Source organism: Meriones unguiculatus, chromosome 11 (assembly GCF_030254825.1).
Source record: "Meriones unguiculatus strain TT.TT164.6M chromosome 11, Bangor_MerUng_6.1, whole genome shotgun sequence".
In the NCBI taxonomy this organism is placed as follows: domain Eukaryota; kingdom Metazoa; phylum Chordata; class Mammalia; order Rodentia; family Muridae; genus Meriones; species Meriones unguiculatus.
Window position 1 is genome coordinate 11,779,674 of NC_083359.1, and position 20,119 is coordinate 11,799,792.

The 20,119-nt window shown below is 46.8% G+C and overlaps 1 protein-coding gene across 11 annotated transcripts in view; it reads left to right on the forward strand.

Moving 5' to 3' along the window:
• Positions 1–16,073, forward strand: part of Znf496 (zinc finger protein 496) — a 34,494-nt gene extending 18,421 nt beyond the window's left edge. For 7 of the 11 annotated variants that reach the window (XM_021639534.2, XM_060363634.1, XM_060363633.1 and 4 more), the window contains one exon: positions 3,593–5,900. In XM_021639534.2, coding sequence (XP_021495209.1) covers positions 3,593–4,347 — 755 coding nt within the window. In that variant the 3' untranslated portion in view covers positions 4,348–5,900. Of the gene's footprint in view, positions 1–3,592; positions 5,901–9,286; positions 9,334–9,437; positions 9,533–13,103; positions 14,395–15,713 lie in introns of those variants that run through there. The other 4 variants (XR_009584415.1, XR_009584414.1, XR_009584413.1 and 1 more) reach the window with 4 other exon arrangements.
• Positions 16,074–20,119: the final 4,046 nt, after the last annotated feature.

A 20,119-nucleotide genomic window follows, 5' to 3' on the forward strand; every position in this document is an offset into this window, starting at 1 on the left:
AGTCACATTCTCACATCTTGGGAATTAGGGTTTAGCGTGGGTTTTTTCGGATGAGGTCGTTGATAATGCTTCTCTCCCTGGCATCCTGCCAAGTTCATGTCCTTCTCACATGCAAAATACATTTACCTATTTCTGGCGCAATGGTAGTCCCCATTGTTGAGAGATCACTTGAGCCCAGGAGTTGAAGCCTAGGTTAGATAGCGCAGTGAGGCCACACAGATCTATTACAGCACCAACTTCTGTGCTGTAATAGATCTCTCGTCTAAAGCAGGTGTGATTGAGACTTTAGGTCTCATCCTAACATAGACTCCTTTCCAGATGTAAAGCAGATCAGCTGTGTATAAAACAAGGGAAAGACAGATGCTCTCCTTCCAAAATAGAAAAGAAAGAAAACTCCCAAACACATGAAACCTCATGGGGCAAGTTCTGCTAGATTCTGAGCTGAAAAAGGCCTTTGGCTTGGTGCTGGCCCAAGGCCAAGGCAGGCTGACACTGAGCAGAATTGTCCCCAGTCCCCAGGGTATGCTCTGTGAGTCCTTGATGGCAGTGCTACCATTGTTGGTCCCTAAGGAACCTTAGGGCTATTCTTCACTTTTCTCATAGAGTAAACCATATGTCTTAACAGCAAAGCCTGTACGGTAGAAAGCCGGAGCTGCAGGCTTCCTTTGTTGTATCCTCTTTGCTCCTTTTAGTGTAAAATCTTCAAAGAACTTTGTTGGCCTCCCTCCCATACAGTTCAGAGGGTGTGGGCACCAGCCAAGGAGCTCCTCCTATACCGGTCTCTCCCAAGTAGCTGCATCTCTGTTGTGGCTGCTGAGGGGATTGGCAGGGTTCCGGGAGGCCCAAGCACTCTCTGCCCAGTGTTTACTGAGCCACATTTTGAGTTCTCTCTAGAAAGCACCCTTTTCTTTTGAAGTATCAGTCCTCCTGTGGTTTGAGTATGGCTTGCACAGCTCACCCTTTCTAGCTCTTTCTGAACTCTGGCTGGCTGGTTCGTTTGTGCTGCTCCGGCTCAAACTCCTCTCCAAGCTGACTGTTTCAAACTGGCTTCTCACAGCTTGTTCTGTTTGGCCTCACACTAACTCTAGCAATCTTTTACAATCTTCTGGCTCCTTGTCATTCTCTGGCTCTTCTGTCTTCACCTGTGTCCAGATTGTTCTCTCTACAAATTCTTTGTAAAACTGTCTTGATAAAAATGTCTCCTCCATTCTCTCTCTCTCTCTCTCTCTCTCTCTCTCTCTCTGTGTGTGTGTGTGTGTGTGTGTGTGTGTGCTACTCTTTTAAGTAACCTCTTTTTTCTCATGAGAACTGGATATTTTCTCTTTCTATCAAATCTTTCTCTGATTTGTCACTTTGCCTCTCAAATAGAAGTCACTTTTAAACAAGGGTGCTTCCTTCTACAAACTAATTTCACCTTCATTGTTCCAGCTTAAAGGTGTGTACTAAGGCCATGTCTGTATTCCAGCCAGAGTAGCCACGTTGCTGGATTAAAATCTCTCTACAAACATGCACCTTAAACACTCTCCCAGTCTATCCATTTCCCAGTTCCAGAGCAGCTTTCACATTTCCTCATGCTTCTTAAAACCTCTCCATCCTTTATGGTATCAAAAGCTGTGAGGCTGAGGCTTGTTACAGCTCACCACAGATGGAGCATTTCTATCTTTAATGTGTGTGGATGTGCCAGTGAGGCCACACGAGAGTGTCAGCTCCCCTGGAAGTGAGACTATTGTGAGCTGCCTTGTGGGTGCTGGGATTTGTGCCTAGGTCTTCTGGAAGAGCAGCCAGTGTTTAACAACAGAAAGTTTATCTAAGCCAGGTGTGATGGTGCACATCTTTAATCCCAGGCAAGCGGATCTCTGTGAGTTAGAGGCCAGCCTGGTCTACAAGTCAGGCCAGGACAGCCAGGAATCTATTAGACGGAAAAACCCTGTCTCTGCCCCTCCCCCCCCAAAAAAAAAGTTTCTTTAAGTTCTGAGGCCACTAGTTCAGGATCAAGGTCTTGTTAGGGCAGGCTTCCTTTCGGGCCTTCCCTTCATCCTCTGGCTACCTTTTCGCTATGAACTACATAGTCTCTGCATCAGGTTTCCTCTTAGAGAAACACAGGCTGTTTGGGGGCTACCTATTAGCCTCATTTTAGCTTTCCTCTGTCTTTCCATATTTAAAACTAGGGTTTCCTTATCTTCTCCTATATGTGCTTTGCATACATTTCTTCCTCTTACCCTCTTGCTCCTCCTGCTGGTCCCTTCCTTACAAGTAGTTTCCTTTCTGCTTGAGGTATTGAATATTGAAGGTAGAGTCTTGTGTGTGTTAGGCAAGTCTTCTACTGAGTTAGCCAGGCTAACCTTGAACTAACTCTGTAACCTTGCCAATTCTTAAACTTTCGAGACAGGGTTTCTCTGTGTACCCCTGGCTGTCCTAGACTTGCTTTGTAGATTTTTTTTATTTGTGTGCACATGTGTATATATACATGCATGTGGAGGTCAGAAGAGGACATCAGAGTGCCTGGAGCTGGAGTTCCAGGTTGTGAGCCACCTGATCTTGGTGCTGGAAACCAAACTCAGGTCCTCTGGAGCAGCAGCAAGCACTCTTAACTCCTAAGCCATCTCTCTAGCCTGCTTTTCCCAGTTCTAGGTTCTACATATAAGTCAACCTGCCTTTTGGAAAAACTATCCCCAAATTCAGTGGCATTTTGCTATCCTGGAGATTACTTCAGCAGTTGAATGTTTGAGTTTTGGGGCACAGTCCATTCAGTTGGGGCAGACATAATTTCATCTCCCAATCAATAAAGAAGAGACCTTTGCAGTCTACTGTAGCACTTCCCCCCCCCAACTGAAACCTAGTAGTAATTAATAGAAGAAAGTTGTCATTAACAGGCTCAGCAGGCACCCTCCACTCGAGTTGCCCCACCAGCAACCTGGAGAATAGAGCATTGATGGTCCTTTTGGCCACATATATGAACACACACATATATATATGAACACACACACACATATATGACCAAAAAAGCCACCTGGCTAGAATGAGAGCTCTCAGGTGGAAAACCAAGAGGAGAAATAAGCTTTGAAGCCCAGCTTCTATCTCCATTAAGCAGGTTTAGGTTGGGACACAGTGAGGGTCAAGTCCCGCTCCATCCTTCTTCCTGGGATATGTTCCTGTGATTGTGAGAGGCTGTGACACGAGAAGTCCACTTGTTAGAGTCCAGGAGCAAAGGGGGCTATGCTCACCTTAACTCTAACATAACCTCTGACCCCCTGGGGTCCTTTGCACAGCGCCTAGTTAAGTAAATATAAATGTTGCGTTAAAATTTTTTCACAGGCAGGTGCCAGTTCTTAGAATTTTAAGTCCCGGTAGCTCAGGAAGAAGTGCTTTGAAAGTAAAAGATTAGGGAAAAATAGCAGGAAAGCCAGAAAGAAAGATACAGTTGCTACAAAACCAGCAGCCGTTGCTGGGCAGCCAGACCCTCAGGAGTTACAAGGAACGCTACAGTGCCAGGATGTCTGGATCCCCGGTTAAGAGTTTCTGTGTAGGGTTTCTAAGGGCTGGGGCGGGAAGTATTCTGGACAGCTCCACTGACCATACTGGTTCCCTGCAGCAGGAGGTGACCCATCACCCCTCAAGAACAGCCTGGACCAGGAAGTGACCATCGAGATTGTGCTGTCCAGCTCTGGGGATGAGGACTCCCAGCACAGCCCATATTGCACAGAGGAGTTGAGGAGCCCTACAGAAAACCCCCCCAGTCTCCCGACCTTCCGGAACAGCACTGGGGCTGGGGCTGAGGCTCGAACCTCACCGAGGAAGTCTTATGTGTGTCCAAACTGTGGGAAGGTCTTCCGCTGGAGGGTCAACTTCATCCGGCACCTGCGCAGCCGCAGGGAGCAAAAGCCACACAAATGCTCAGTGTGTGGGGAGTTATTCAGCGACAGCGAGGACCTGGATGAGCACCTGGAGACCCACGAGGCCCAGAAGCCCTACAGGTGCACTGTCTGCGGAAAGAGCTTTCGCCTCAACTCACACCTGCTCTCCCACCGACGGATCCACTTGCAGCCAGCCCGACAGCAACCCGTGAGGAAGAGTGAGGAGGACGCATTGGAGACGGAGGGCACCGGTGCCCGTGCCCTGCTGGAGAAAAGCAAGGCCAAGCTGGGCTTCCAGTGCGGGGGCTGTGAGAAGAGGTTCCAGCGACACGACTATCTGGTGAGACACCGCAGACACTGTCACCTGAAGAGTGAGGCCCGTCCCCTGCAGTGTCGGTACTGTGTCAAAACTTTCCGCCAGAACTATGACCTCCTCCGCCATGAGCGCCTGCACATGAAGCGTCGCTCCAAGCAGGCCCTGAACTCATACTGAGCAGGGTGTGGTCGCGCAAGCTAGCCCCTGCCCCAGCACAGAGCCCTCACCACCTGCCCTTTGCTCTCAGGTAGTGTCCAACTTCTGGTGCCATGTCTCTTCCTCCCCAGATAAAAAGTAGCCCCCTGAACATTCCTTCTACTGTGCCAAAACCCAGGGAGGCCAGGCCACGCCAGCCTCAAGATCTGCCTCTTTGAGACCTCCAGCCCTTAGAGACACTGGACTGTCCCTGTCCCAATGTCTTCTAAGGTTGGCGTGTGTACAGTAGGGAGCCGGCCAAAAGCACTGACCCTGGCCTGTCCTCAGAAGTCAGCCTGAGGTCACTGTGTCCAGGGGAGCATCCCAGAGACCCACAGATGGCCAGGCCACTGACCAGATAGGGATCAGGAGGTCATTTTAAAACATTTTTAAAGTTCATGCATCTATCCCAACTTGTCTTCTTTGTGCTCCAAAGATCCTTCGTAAACTAACTGCCTGTCACTAATCACTCAGATCCACCCCCACCCCACCTCCGTTCTATCTAGGAGTTGAGAGCTTAGCCCTCGGGGCTCTGCTGCTGGTTGAGCCAAACCCTGGGACAGAAGCTTCTGTGAAGTCTTGTCCTCCATGGGTAGTGACTCGTTTGTTTAGTTTCCTAGCACAGTTTTAACTAGTACTAAGCACAGTCTAACAGCACGTGGCGTTGTCACAGTTATGGAAGCTGCAAGGCCAAGTCTGGTGTCAGCGGGGTTGGTTCCTTCTGAGGCTAGAAGAGGGAATTGTCCTGGGGTCTGATGGTCACCAACACTTGACTGTACCCCTGGGATTATACGAACATCTCCGTCTTCATCTCCACTGTGTCAGTCTCCAAACTTAACCTTTTGTACAAGGATCCCAGCCTTTAGGTTGGGGCTCACCATGTCTGCCGCAGCAGAACCCCGCCTTCATCTGGAGTGTCCATTTCCAAATACAGTCACATCCCGAGGTCCTAGGAGTAAGGACTTCAATACTGGGGTTTGAGTGGGCATAGCCACAACTCCAGATAATTCCGTGGTGCTGTTGCTTTTCCTGCCTCAGATGAACCAATGCAAACTTGAGGCGGCTTGCTTGCCATTCCTTTGAATGTTGGGTTCAATCCTAGTTCTGCTTTCTTCATTGCTGCTGTCGTCTGCAAGGAAGAGTCTTCATCCATGGCCTTTAATTCAGAGCCTGAGATTCTAGGAGTGGTTGTTGGTAGGAAATCTCAAGCAATCAAAAACATGGTCTTACTGTCCTGGCACACTGGTGTTGGCCAGGTGACTGACTGGACCTGAGAACTGCAGCCAGGCTGGTTCTGTAGGCTGTGCCAGCTCTCAGCAGTCAGGAGGTCTGGGAAAATGAATTCAAGGCCTCTGGTGCTCTCTGTCCTGATTTCAAATCAAGAAGCCTCTATTCCAGACCCTATCAAAGAGTATAAGACTCTATGACAGTTTCCTTTTTTGCTCAGTGCATTGCCCAGAAATAGTAAATGCAATAAAAAACATTTGGTCATACCTTGGACAAGAAATAAACTGTTGAAGCTCTTAGTTTCTAAATGGCTTTCTTCTCTTCTTGTGTCTGGAAAGGAGAAGTTGGGTCTCTATGGTCAAGGGAGGGAAGACTTGCACACAGAGGCAAGTGTTTCTGTCCCCTGTATACCCCTGCGCTCTTGCCTGAGGCTTCACAGATACCTAGAGGGGGAGTGTGGTGCTATTAACTTGTGTGCTTGACAATCAGCTAATACACAGAAGTGCAGGGGTTAGGAAAGGGGTATCCCAACCGCACACCAAATGCTGCCAGGGAGCCCTCACTGCTGCCCAAAGTCCACCGGGGGATCCGCAGGGCTGGGGGGTCACTTCTGCCTTTGTTAGGAGCCCTGTGTGACGCAGCTCAAATCCCAGGTTTCTTCCTCTCAGGAGGAAACAGTTAACTGTCCTGAGGAGCGGTGGCAAACCTCCACTAAGCACCTGACCTTACTGGACCAGACTGGTCTTCATCTCCCTTCGGGCCTGCTGCTTGTCTGAAGCCTCAGCTGAGAACAGCCAATTCACTTGTCTTCTCATGTAGCCTGCAGAAGGCTGCAGGTTGGGACCCTACATCTGAGAAGCCTCCTTCCATGTGCCTGATCCCTTGGCATCCCATGGCTGGCGCAAGTGCATTATAAAGATTCATTGAACTGAGATTCCTGTTAGACTCCACTCAACACAGGATGAAGCTGGTTATGGGAACACAGGTCTGTGAGCCCAGCAACTCATGATCTGGAGGCAATCACCTACACAAGTTTCAGGGGTCCTAGAGATTTGGCTCAGCAATGATGAGCAGTCTGCTCTTCCAGAGGTCCTGAGTTCAACGCTGAGCAACCACATGGTGGCTCACCCATCCACACGGGGATCTGACGTCCTCTTCTGGTGTGCAGGTGTACATTTACAAGTGCTCTCGGTTATATAAGCAATCTTTAAAAAAAGAATAATGACTTTTACCATGAATGTATTATTCGGTCTAAGAAAAATATATGAATTCAACAATAAAGTTTTTGAATGGTTGGGTTTTTTAATAGCTTAGTGGTAAAAGAAAACAAACAGTTGCCTGATGTTCGAGGCACTGACCTTAGTTCCCAGTTCTACAAAATAGCGTTTGAAGCCATGGATGGTGCGTGACTTCAGGTCAACAGCTTTTTGGAGTGCAAAGGAGAAGAGGAGTAACTGTTTCTAGGATGGGGGAAATGACTGTGTTCCAAATCACAGAAGAGGTTCTACTCAGCTTTCATTGTGCTCCTTTATCTCCCCAACTCACCCTACAGGTGAGATCAGAGGCCCAAAGATCCCTATCAGTGTGGCATGGGTGGGAAAGGAGGTAAGCTTGTCTGTGGAGATTTGCTCCAAGTTACTTTGGCTCAATGATTTCCCCTTGGCCAAAAGCAGACTTTAGATCAGGCAATGGGCAGATAATTTCTATCACCTGGCTGGTTCCATCAAAGCCTAGACACTTCCTTTTTATCCTCCCAGGACTACGAATTAAACCCAGGACCTGCTCGCTAAACAATTGCCCTATCACTGGGCTATATCCCCAGCCCTGTTTTCACTTTTACCAACTAATGTAGTTGCCCAGGCTGGCTTTGAACTTGTGAACTGCTCCCAAACTTTCTGGGTAGCCTGTCTGTGGGCCTGCTTTGGGTTTGCTCATAGGAGGAGCTAATGAGTCTCAGTGATTTGGCACTCTCTTGAGAAGCCCAGACTTTGAATGCAGAAGATGCTGCCTCAGCCCTCCCTGACGCTCTGACTCTTAGAATCTTTCCACCTTCTTTTCCTTAACCTTCTCTGAGCCTTGGGTGGAGGGGATTTGATATAGATATCCAGTTTGGGATCGAGCACTCAACAGTCGCTAGTTGGTGGTTCTTTGTGCTGACTTCGGTCCACTGCATATATATATGTGGCCTTGCGTAACAAACACATCAGTTCAACAAAATAATCGGTTCTTCCCCAAGGTCTATAACCTCTCTAGCCACAAGTTCTTGGCCAAGTCAATAGTGCCAGGCATGAATTGCTTCCTGGAGAGTCCGCCTTAAATCTAGCTATTGGTTCACACTGCCCCCCAACGAGACATCTGTGCCACTGATGTACCAGTGAGCATACCTTGCTGGCTGGGTTCATGGGCCTCACAGCTGCTAGTACCCTCCTTCTTCCAGAAGCCTGCCTCGCACCTTGAGGAACTGTGAAAGCTGACCCCTAGGGAGGAGGTTTCCTGTTATACCAGCTCAATTTCTGCCTGTGACCTTCATCAGCAGGGTCTTAATTCCAAGTTCTGATGGCTAAGCAGATGCAAGGGCAGTAGCCTGTTTTGGGGTCTCTTCATCTTCCCTGGCCAACAACCTGAAGGGAGATATCCCACACCTGGAACTGTGCCTTTTTGTTTGATAGTTTGTGATTTGTGGGAGAAGCACTGTCCCCTGTGTGGAGTAATTTCAATTAAACTTTAAAAAAACTCTTGGTTTATTTTTATTGTATGGGTGTGGGTGTTTTGCCTGTGTGCATGTATGTACCTGGTGCTCACAGAGGTCGGATCGTGTTGGATGCCTGGAACTGGAGTTATATAAATTGTTGTGCTTTGCTACGTAGATGCTGGGAATTGAACCCAGGTCCTCTGGGAGAGCAGCCAGTGCTCTTAACCCACAACTAAATTAAAAATATATATATTTAGAAAGCACATACAATAGTAGTTTCCATATGGCTTTTTCAAACATCCTCTCACCGCCCCCCCCCGACTGACAACTCTGTTTTTCCCCTCTATTCACTTAATCTCTTGTCTCCACCTCTGTTATATCTACTATCCCTACCCTTAAATTTTTCCTTCCCTCCCTCTGTTTGATCCTGCTAAAAAGCTCTTCCTTTCCCCAGTCTGTATAGGACTTACCCTTCTGTAACTAACAGACAGAGTAGAACCTAGAGTCCTAACAGATGAAACCAAAACAAAACTTTTTGAATTGCATTAACTTAGCCACGCCCCCACTCTCCATCAATCAGAAGGCTTAGTGTCATCTGATAGCATCTAAGGTCTGTCTAAGCCTCCAGCTGAGACTCCTCCGCCTTGCTGTAACTACTAGTTAATGTTTCCATCTCTGTGTTCTAAAAGTGTCTTCATTTGTGGCCTTTTTTGTTCTATTATAAAAAATTCATGAAACTCCTTCCATATTGGAATATGGAATTTGGGGTAACCTAACTCTGGTTCTGGACCATGGCCACTCATTTGGCTCCAGAATAAACTATCTCTCATTTCTGTTTGAGGTGAGAGCTGTGTTTCTGTATCAACCCTGGTTATGTTTTCATTTGTTTCAGGCATTATGTGAGAGTTTCCAGCAGAACCTTTGGTAGCATTCAGTTTTCTTCTGCCATTTCTCCAATATCTAATTCTGTATTTTTTTCTGTTTCCTTTCCCCTATTCACAGGGAGGAGGTTGGATCTCTGTGAGTTCAAGGCCAGCCTGCTTTACATGGTGAGTAGAGAGAGCCTGTCTTAAAAACAAACAAACAAACAAACAAAAACAAAAAACAAACACCAAAACAAAATTTCCAGGGAAGACTATTCTTTCTCTCACAGAGGCCTGAACTCTGAGAACCGAAGTAGTCAAAGATAAGAGAACTGGCTTCTTATGCACCCTTCCAGGATGAGCCAGTAATGTTCCTTCTAATCAGGTAATGGGGAGATTCTTCAGTTGGGGGGGTCCTTACGTTACCTGTGATGGGCTAAAGGTTTGCGGTCCCCTGGAGATTATCCCACAAAGTTAGAAGGAACGCTCTTGCTTTTGTTCTTGCTTTTGAAAAAAAAAAAAAAAATTAAGACTGTGTGCCTGTGTACCATAGTGTAGATGCCTGAGGCAGCCTCAGGAATTGGATCCACCTGGACTTGTCTGTTAGGCACCTCCTGACGCTGGGCGCTGAAAACCAAACTCGTTCTCTTAAAAAGAGGTGTCTAAGCTATCTCTCCAGCTACTGGGGGTGGGGGGATTCAATTCATCTTCATTAGATCAAACTGGGACTCTCCAAGATCCAAAATGCAGTTATACAGGCAACCACACGGTGTCACCATGACTTCAATGTAGTTTAGACTAACAAACAGTAATCTGGATTGAAAAGAAAATTTAAAAATAAGTAAATAAATAAATAGATTTGGCAAACATGGGAAACGGTGATATCAGACTTGAAAGAACTCCTTCAACTGATTGCATTCACACTGGATAGTTTGTCCTGGAAGTCCTGGTGAGTCCATCTCTCACGGATGGATCCAGAAGCAGGAATTCAGAGCAGCCTACCCAAGAACTCCTCACTGTGACAGCCTCAAGATTTTGACACTCGCTTTCAGGCCCTTAGAAGGGTGGAGGGGCATCGATCTAGGTTTTGGACGTTTCAAAGAGACCCCTGCTGAGAAAAGCGCTGTTTTCCCTACTCTGAGGGTGGGCCCTATGTCAAAACTCCCAGAATGGAGTGGGGCTTCTTGCCTAGGACTGCTTACAACATTGCCACCAGCTATGTCAAATCAAAGCTTTAGAGACCAGGATTTATAGAAAAGATGCATTAGTTCAGCTCTAACCAGTGCTAGGGAGAAGGAAGGGACGGGTCCTGCCACTGTTCTGTAACCACCTGGCTATGTAGCAGTTGGCAAATGTTCACACGTTTAGCAGTGGGAACATTGCGTCAGGAAGATCTGAGCACATGAGCAGCGCACAGTGACCCTTCACTGCCTGTCCTCAAGAGAGTCAAGACAACAGACCCTGGACAGGGCCTTGGGCTAGGGTACTGCGTAGAGAGAAGCACTTTTGTTTCTTGGCTGGCTGACCATGCTCCAGCAGAATGGTGGAGTTCTCACTGAGGCAGACTGACAGCATCTTAACGTACAAGCAACAAACACAGAAAAAGTCGAGCAACAAATGCTAGTAAGACAATGGAATCGGAAAAAGAAAATATTTACTTCAGAATCTTCATAGCCCCTTTAGTCAACCACAAACAGTGAAGATCTCAAATGTTTGTAAGTAGAAAAACAGATAACTGCAAACATATCATAGAGCAAAATATTTCTCATCCCCAACTAGAAAGAAACTTCCTTATCCTCTCTCTCCCTCTCTCTCCCGCCTTTTTCTTCCTTCCTTTCCTCCCTCCCTCCATTCCTCCCTTCCTCCTTCCTTCCCCGCTTAGACAGGCTCTTACTGTGTAGTTTTGGATGGCCTGGAACACATTATAGAGGCCAGCATGATCTTGAACTCACACAGATCCACCAGCCCCTGACCTCCAAGTCCTGGAATCAAAGGCGTGAGCCACCATGCCCAGCTGTGACTTTATTCTTTTCAGAGATTTCCTCCCAGGGAAAATTAGGACTCATGGCTTTGCTGAAAAAGGTTTCAAGCAGAGCCCAGATGAAGCACAGCTGGATTTATTAAAAGCAGAAAGAGTGGCGGGAGAAATGGCTCAGAGGTTAGGAGCGCCTGTTGCTTTTGCAGAGGACCTGGGTTCAGTTCCCAGCATTCACCTTGTGCAGCTCACATATGGTTGTAACCTCAGTTCCAGGGAACCCAAGGTCCTCTCCTGGCCTCCCTGGGCACTGCACGGATGCGGTGCGTGTGCACACACACAGACACACATGGGGCTGGGGAGATGGCTCAGCAGTTAAGGGGGCTGGCCTTTCTCCCAGAGGACGTTGTTTTTCGGGCTTTTTGTGTTTGTGTATTTGTGTGTGCCTGCGCACATGTTGTTTTGAGGAAGCTGAGAAGCTTGGGAGACGCACTTGCCGTGTGGCAGCCCAAGGAAGGTGGGCTTACAGCACCTGGAATGTGGCTGGTCTTGAGATGTTCAGGAATGTTAAAATGCAGAGTAAATTTCAAAGAAATTAGCAGCAAATAAATAGGTGCTATCTTAGGGTTTCATTGCTGTGAAGAGACGACCTGGCCACAGCAGTTCTTATAAGGGACACCGTTCAATTGGGGCTGGCTTCCAGTTTCTGAGGTTTAGTTCATTATGGTCATGGCAGGAAGCATGGTGACACGCAGGCAGACATGGTGCTGGAGGAGCTGACAGTTCTACAGGTTGATCTATTCGGTAGTTTTTCTTCAATCCATCATCTTTTATCTTACTGAGTCCCCAAATGTTGCCTTTAAACAAAATCCCAAAGGTTAGATTTTACCAATAAAACTCAGGAGCCCGATGCTGGGGTGAAAGCCTACTAGTTCAGAGATGCAGAGAGAGCACACAGCTGGCCTTCCTTCTCAGCCGACTTCCCAGAATGAAAAAGCCTTCACCTTCTCCATGCTGTCTTAAAAACTTCTCAAACTGAATGTCCCTCCTTTCTATTTCCTGTGTATCTCTCTATCCATCCTACAGACTTCCTCTCACGCTCTATGTTTTTTTCCCCCTGTGTTCACACCCTGTCAACTGGTAGCTTGCTCCGTCTCTTGAACTGTGGTCGACTTTGGTTAATCTTTTTTACAGAAAGCTCTTGGATTAAAGGTGTGTGATAGGGCTGAGCCACACCACAACTAGAAACGGGTTTTTCCAGTACACAGTCTTGGGGTTCACAACGTGATCAAACTTTCTGCAGCTCTTGGGTTTTAGTTGATTCCAGACGTAGCCAAGTCGATAACCAAGAATAGCCACCTCACCCCTCCAGCTAGGAAGATTATGACAATTAAATTTTAAAAAATCAGGGCTGTGGCTCAGTCGGCAGAGTCCTCGCCTAGCATGCAGGAAGCTCTTAGCTGGGTCCTTAGTGCTGTATAACCTGCATATTGGCACAAGTGTCCTCCTAGCATTTGAAAAGATGGAGGAAGGCAGATCAAGGGTTCAAGGTTGCCCTGAACCTGAGGCAAGCTACATGAGTCACTGTATCAAAGAGTTCAGAATAATTGTCATATTAGGAATTTCCAGTTGTGAATAGCATGTATAGATCAACATTATTAACCCGTGAATGTGTCTTCTACAGGTCAAGTGCAAGCGTGTCCTGGCAGAGCCATTGCTAGAGTGCAGATAAAACTTGTCCCTTAAGTCTCTCTCAGCCGGGGTCCACTACTGTCCTCAAGGCGTTGGGGGCGTGTCCTAGGCCCTGTCTATCAAAGTGGAATTGTCCAATCAGATTGTAGTTAGAGGGGGCGGGACAGTTTGTGTACTCTTCGAGGTTTTTGATTCTTCTCTCTTTCTGTTTCTTCGGTTTCCGTCTCTTCAGCTCACTATTTGTTTGTTTGTTTGTTTGTTTGTTTGTTTGTTTGTTTGTTTGTTTTAGCCGTGGCTCTGCTGTAGTCAGTGTCCCTGTGAGGTGAAGACGACGCAGAGGACGGAAATTCTGACATGGTGAGCTTTCCGCCGACGCTGGCCTCCTCCGACCAGGACGGGCTGCGGGAAAGGCCTCCGTAGCTGGAGTCGGCCTCGCCATCCCGCCGCCGTCCTCCCGGGTCCTGTGTGGCCCGGGCGGCGGGTCCCCCACACCGTCCCATCGGCCCCCGCGGCGTCCCGGCCGACCCAGGACTCCCACCACTCAGCCACGGTTGAGCTTTGCTGAGGCGCGCGAAACGGGGTCTCAGTCCACTCCCCCTCATCCTGGCTGCTTCCGGGGTTCACAGTGAGCCCCCCGAATCCTAGGCTCTTCAGTAGTCTTCAGGGCAAACCCGCAGCTACTCTCCGACCGCCGGTCCCAGTGTATTTTCAGAACTGGCAGGTGCTGACAACTTCCTTATAGCTGCCCTATGTCACCACTTAGACACCAGTCTGGGTAAGACCTTTCCGGGGAGCATCTGGAGGCCCTGGGGCTGGAGGAATCTCCCGGAATAGTCCCCATCTCGGTAGTTAATTCCTAGAGACAGGGGTGGCCTCAAATTCAGAAATTCTCTTTCTTCTTCCCAAGTGCTGGGATTAAAGGTATGTGTCTCTACACCCAGCCCTAAATTTTAGAAAAAAAAATCCTAATCCCAGGCCTGAGGACACAGCACAGTTGGGAGAGTGAAGCCATGGGTTTGATTTTCAGCACTGCATAAACTGGTGTAGTGGCTGGTGGCTACCAGTCCAGCAGTTGGCGGGATGAGGAACTGGCAGGGAGGGAAGGGGTTGCACCCTACGTAGGGAGTTTGACAACCTGGTCAGAATGCCTAGGACCCATGTGACACTTTGACTCTTCTCTGATCTCCATACACACCACTTACACACACATATACAGTAGTAAATGATAGGAAAAGGTCAAGGTCGTCCTTGTCCACATAGCAGTTTTGGTCCTGACCTGGGCAACAAAAAAATCCTACACTCAAAACAAAAGAAGGAATCCTATTCATGAACATTCCTTCATGCTCTCAACTAATTCCATTTAGTTCTCCGAGATTCCACCCCTTAATTCTATACTATCCGGATTTGTCTTTAAAAGCCAAAATAAAGAAATAAATAAATCGCAGAACTGGAGTTATAGATCATTTTGAGCTGTCATGTGGGTACAAGGAATTGAACCTGGGTCTTCTGCAAAAGTGAAAAGTGCTTTTTACCTGCAGAGCTATCTTTCCAGTCCTTATTTCCAAAAAAATTTTTTCAGAGACTGCATTGCATATGTATTGTCAGTTTATTTATTAAACCAGTATTGAGATATTTCTGTGAATGTCATAAATTAAAACAGAAAAATTAGAAAAAAAAAACTCACCTCTTTCAGTTTTGTTTTTTGTTTTGTTTTGGTGGGGGATCAAGGGATGGGTGTGCTAGGGCATTCCTTTAACACATAATCAGGTTGGGCTTTTTTTGTCCTTAAAATTTGTTGGTATGCATGGAGCTTTCTCAACTTCACATTATACTTTTGAATACTTTAATTTCTTAAATCTTAACTGCAATTTCTTCCTCCAGAGTTTAGACAGTATGTATATAAGCAGCAGTCTGGTTTTCCAGGTATATGCAGACTTTTTGTTTACTCGATGCAAAATGAAACCTACTCTGCCCTGGCACTGGACTCCTAGGCTACTGGCTTTAACACTGTTAGCATGTCAGAGACCGGTTGAAACAGGAATGAGTAAACCTTTCTTACCATTTTTAGATTTCTAAAGTTTTCATTCACATGGTTGATAATACAATTTGTGAATATTCACATTTATAACAAAGTTGTTTCTGAGAGTTCTGCTTGTACTTTCATGTCTCTGTGGACGGACGTATTTGGAGCAACTAAAGCCATTTTCCTGACCTCATTTTGCCTGGACTCTGGACGTTCATATAAGGATGTTTTTGTGTCATTACTACATTACCTTGATTGCTGTTGCTTTAAGAGGCAGGTTCAGCATTAGGAAGCACTAGTCTAACTGTTCATTCTCAGGATCTTGTAATATTCTGAGTGCCTTATACTTCCATGTGAAATTTTGCCTTCTGTTTTCAATTCCTATAAGTTCTTCACCCAGAATTTTAATTGTTGTTAGTCACTCTAACACTTGGGGTTTGAGGATTCCTCCCAGATCTCCTGATACAACAGCAAAGGTCCTCCTTTGTGAGTAGTCACTTCCAATAAGAACTCTCACAGTACATGTATTAGCATCATTTTGTAGAGCAGATGGTAGAATTTAGTTAGTAACATGCATTGGAGATATACTTTACAATGATAAATTAGGGATAACCAAGAAACACACCTTACTCCCGCGACATACCAATGAGAAGGGTGTTTTTACTCTGCTGTTGCTTTCCTGGGTGTCTCAGTTCAGTTAGGTATTAACAAGCTGTATGTGGACAACTGAATACACTAGAAAGTAAACTTTCAGATGACCAAATTGTGGCATGAACATTGGAAATCACAAAAGCATGCGAACATGTGCACACACAGTATAGATTCCTATGGAGTAAGTCTTGCCCAGCCTCCAACGCACATTGTGGGGTATTTTAGAACTCAGTGGCCTTTGACGATGTGGCTATAAACTTCACCCGGGAAGAGTGGGCTTTGCTGGATCCTTCCCAGAAGACTCTCTACACCGATGTGATGCAGGAAGTCTTTAGGAACCTGACCTCTGTAGGTAAGAATGGCAACATTTCTTTACTTATTTAAAACAAAACAAAGACACCCTGAGAATGGAAATGTGGAAAGGGACTGGTTTTATGAATAAATGGGCATGATTTTCAGTGTACAGTGAATCTCAAAAGTTCTGTTCATTTCTTTGAAGTTCATAATTAATATTGTTTTTCCTTGGTCTATATTTAGAAAACATGATGGAAGACCAGAACACTGATGATGAGGACAAAGATCCTGAGACAAGTCTAAGGTGATTTGTATTCATAAAGGGCATGATGTTCCTTGAGGGAAGCCTAGCATGTCCTGTCATGTGAACTTTGGTACACAAACCAAACAGAGAAGCATACTTTAAACATTTATTACTAGCTTATTCTCTCTCTTGCTCACTCTCCCCAGTTTAACAGAATTCTGTGTGTTCAAAGTAGTTGACTTCCACATGGTACTGAGAAACTCTATGAACATCACTGTTATGATAGTAGACTTAGGAAAACCATATTTTAGAGAGCTCATTCCATTTACTTTGTAATAATTAAGACATGCCAAGACACTTGGACTTCTCTGATATTGGTTATAATGTAATTCCAAGACATTAATAGAGAAATCAGCAATAATGTGCTTCTGTTTTTGTACAGAAGTCATGTAGTAGATTCTGTAAAAGTAAAGATTATAAAAGTCAATGTTGGCAAACTTTCAGTGATTAAAACCATGTAAATATGACTTGTCTGGAAAAGTCTTCATATGTTGTTCATTCCTTAATAGGCAGATCATAACCAACTCTGGATACAAGCTATGTGAAACTGAAAAATATTCCGAGAACTCATATAAACAGAATAGGAACTCTTTCATTTCTCTTATGAATATTCAAAGACAAGTGATAATGGACACTGGAAGTTAACCTTATAAATGTATGCTGTGTGGGAAAGCCTTTCATTTCCCCCAGTAAATTTAGAACACATTTGAGAACTCATACAGGAGAGAGGCCCTATGTAGGTAAACAGTGTGATAAAGCCTTTAATTTTTCTGATTCCATCTGAAACCATTAAAGAACCCATACTGGAGAGAAGCCCTGTGAATGTAAACAATGTTCTTAAACATTCAGTTTTTCCAGTTCTCTTTGAAAACATGGAAGAAGTCATACTGGAGAGAAGCCCTATGTATGTAAACAATGTGGTAAAGCCTTTAATTGTTCTGATTCCATCCGAAGATAGGAAAGAACTCATACTGGAGAGAAGCCCCATGAATGTAAACAGTGTGGAAAGACCTTCAGTTATCCCAGTTATCTTCAAATCCATGAAAGAAGTCACACTGGGGAGAAGCCCTATGAATGTAAACAGTGTTCTGAAACATTCAGTTTTTCCAGTTCTTTTGAAGACAAGAAAGAACTCATAACTGCAGAGAAGCCCTATATGAGTAAACAGTGTGGTAAAGTCTTTAGATGTTCCAGTTTTTTTTAAGCATGAACAATCCTCATATGGGGGAAAGCACTATGGATGTAAACAATGTGGAAAGACCTTTTCTTTCACAAGTGTTTGAACACACATGAAATGGGCCTTTAAATACAATGCATGTGAGTTTGAGGCCAGTCTAAAGCCTGTCTGGCAGAGGTCTTCTCCCAAGAATGGTCTACTATGCAAGCATAATAAAAGTATTAAACTAATCTAGGCATGGTGGTGCACATCATTAATCCCAGCACTCAGGAGACAGAGGCAGGAGGATCTCCATTAGAGGACAGTCTGGTCTATGTGGTCAGCCAGGGCTATGTAGTGAGACCTAAAGAAGTGACAATCAAAGAGGTGGGTGAGGCAAACAAAACATAGGAGCAAAGACGTATAATCCCAACTCTCAGGAGGCAGAGGTGGGAAGATCTCAAGTGAGAAGCCAGCTAGGGAGGCACAGGGCATCCGCAAAAAGCTAGGGGCTCAGGATGCATCTCGGTGGTAAACTGCCTAACACATACAAGTGATGAGATTCTTAGCATTAACAAAAACAGACACCATGATATAAGTATATAGGTCAGTGCTCAGTGGGGAAAAAGCATGAAATCCCATCATTTGCAAGAGCATGGCTAAACCCAGAGAACATGGAGCCTTGTGAAGAGAGCCAGGCACAGAGAGACAAGTGCTGGAAGGTCAACATCTCACAGGAGCACTGAGTGGAGGGTGGGGAGAACTGAAGGAGGAAGCTGGATAATGGGGGCCAAGGACAGGTGTACAGGAGGAGGAAGTAAGCCCATCGTTCCAGAACAAGTCAGGGAGACCACAGTGCCTGGCCCTTCACTATGTTCTTCATACATGAAGGGCTAGGTGAGGCAGCCAATACCTACAATCCTAGCACTTGGAGGCTGAGGCAGGAGGATTGCTGCAAGTCTGAGGGCAGCTTGGACTAGAGTGAGAACCTGTCTCAAAAAGCAAAATAACCCACAGGACCCTCTCCCCAACTACACAAGCTGATGAGCGAGTCCTGGTGGCTCACTGTGCCGGGGCTTGTGGAAATAGCCACGAGCAGGACACTGAGAACACACAATTAAGCAAAGGGCAACAGCAAGACATAGCTTGGGCCACTTCTAACCAGGCAACTCGTCACATTCTGAACAGCCTGGGTCAGGACACTGCTTGAGGTGAGAGTGGCGACTGCTGCTGCTGAGGCCTTTGCGCTGGAGTGGGCTGCACTCCTGACGCCAGGCAGCCACCATGCACGTGGAGACAGAGGCTGTCTGCCACGGCCAGGCCAGGAGGGCGACTGATCTCGGCCATCAACTTCCTAGATCTAGAGCTGTCCAGGGGTGGTGAGACATTCCTGTGTGTCTGTGGCGGTGCTTCCAGACACGGTGACTAGGAAAAGGGACTGTCCTGATTGTGGGCAGCCTACATGGGAGGCGGAGGAAGGCAGCGTGTGCTGAGTGAGCAGGCCCCCCCTCTCTGGGTGAGAGCGCATGGCCGCCACCACGCTCTGCTCACACCAGCCTCCATTACCTCTGACCTGTTACAGCAGAACCAAGTCCACTGACTCCAGGCCGTCAGCACTGGGCTGCTGAGGGGTCCAGATTCTTGGACTGGGCAGCCACAGTGTTCTCTGTCTCTCCATGTGAACATGCTGTTGTGGACACAGCCCCTACGATGTCAGCAATCTAAGAAACATCTTTATTATACATACATAGAGGCTGCTGGACCCGCTCCTCTAGAGAACTCTAACTGATGAGCAGGGGGAGGTGAAGGACAGCTACAGCAGCATCTGAGGGGGAACCAGTGTGTGTGACCAGTGAATGCAGAGCTAGACCAAGTACATCTCCCTCAGAATGACTGACATTTTCTTGACACTCTGGCAAAATGGTGGAAAGATGACAATGTGATATGACTTCTGCAAGGTTCCCAGGGCCTTGGCCCCACAATGGCAGCAGGAAGCTGGGGTGTCAGTGTGGACAGCAAGGACGGCTGCACTGTGGTGGCCATCGTTGCCGGAACAGGGCTTGGCCCACATGCTGAGGGCACGTGTTAAACACGTCATGCTCATGCATGCTGTGGCTCCTCTTGGCGCATCCTAGGAAGATGTAGTTGCCAGCAGGGCCTCACAGATGCACAGCACCAATGAGGGCGTCCCAGGTCCCAGTGCAAAAGACACAGGGCTACCAACAGCGGGATCAGGAGAGCCAGGGGTGGCTGTGTGGCCGCTTGCCCCACTACATCAGCTTTCTCATTCGCCGGTTATGCTTGTCCACAGTCAGGGTTGCTCGGTCCACAACTATGGTGATGCCACCCAGAGCCTCGTCCTGGTGTTCAAGCTCTGCCTCTGTGTCCAGTGCCAGTCCCTTGAGTTTGCTCAGGATCTGGGAGAAGCACAAATGACAGCATACACTGTTTGCATCCTCATCTCAGTATCAAAAGCCTGATGGAGCCAAAGAGATACGGTTTTCTGCCTCAGGACCTCACAGCCTACACGGTTGCTGCCTGACTTGGCCTCAGCACTAGGCTTGACACTGTGGTCCCACGGTGGGTCTGCCCCAGCAGAAGGTGTACAAGACCATCCCCTGGAAGGTGCTGATGAAACCCATGTGGACCAGGCCAGGAACACACCCACGGACTATGGGATTCTGTGAGGGGGGGTCCAGTTCCTGCCAGTCATCTGTATCTCACCTCACCGTGCTACCTAGACATAACAACAATAGGAATGAAACCAACAGACTCCTTTCCCCTCTATACACACAGAGGGCATCACCCACAAACACAAACATACAAACAAACAAACAAACAAACCCCACTAGTATTTGCCACAGAGCAAAGCTCTGC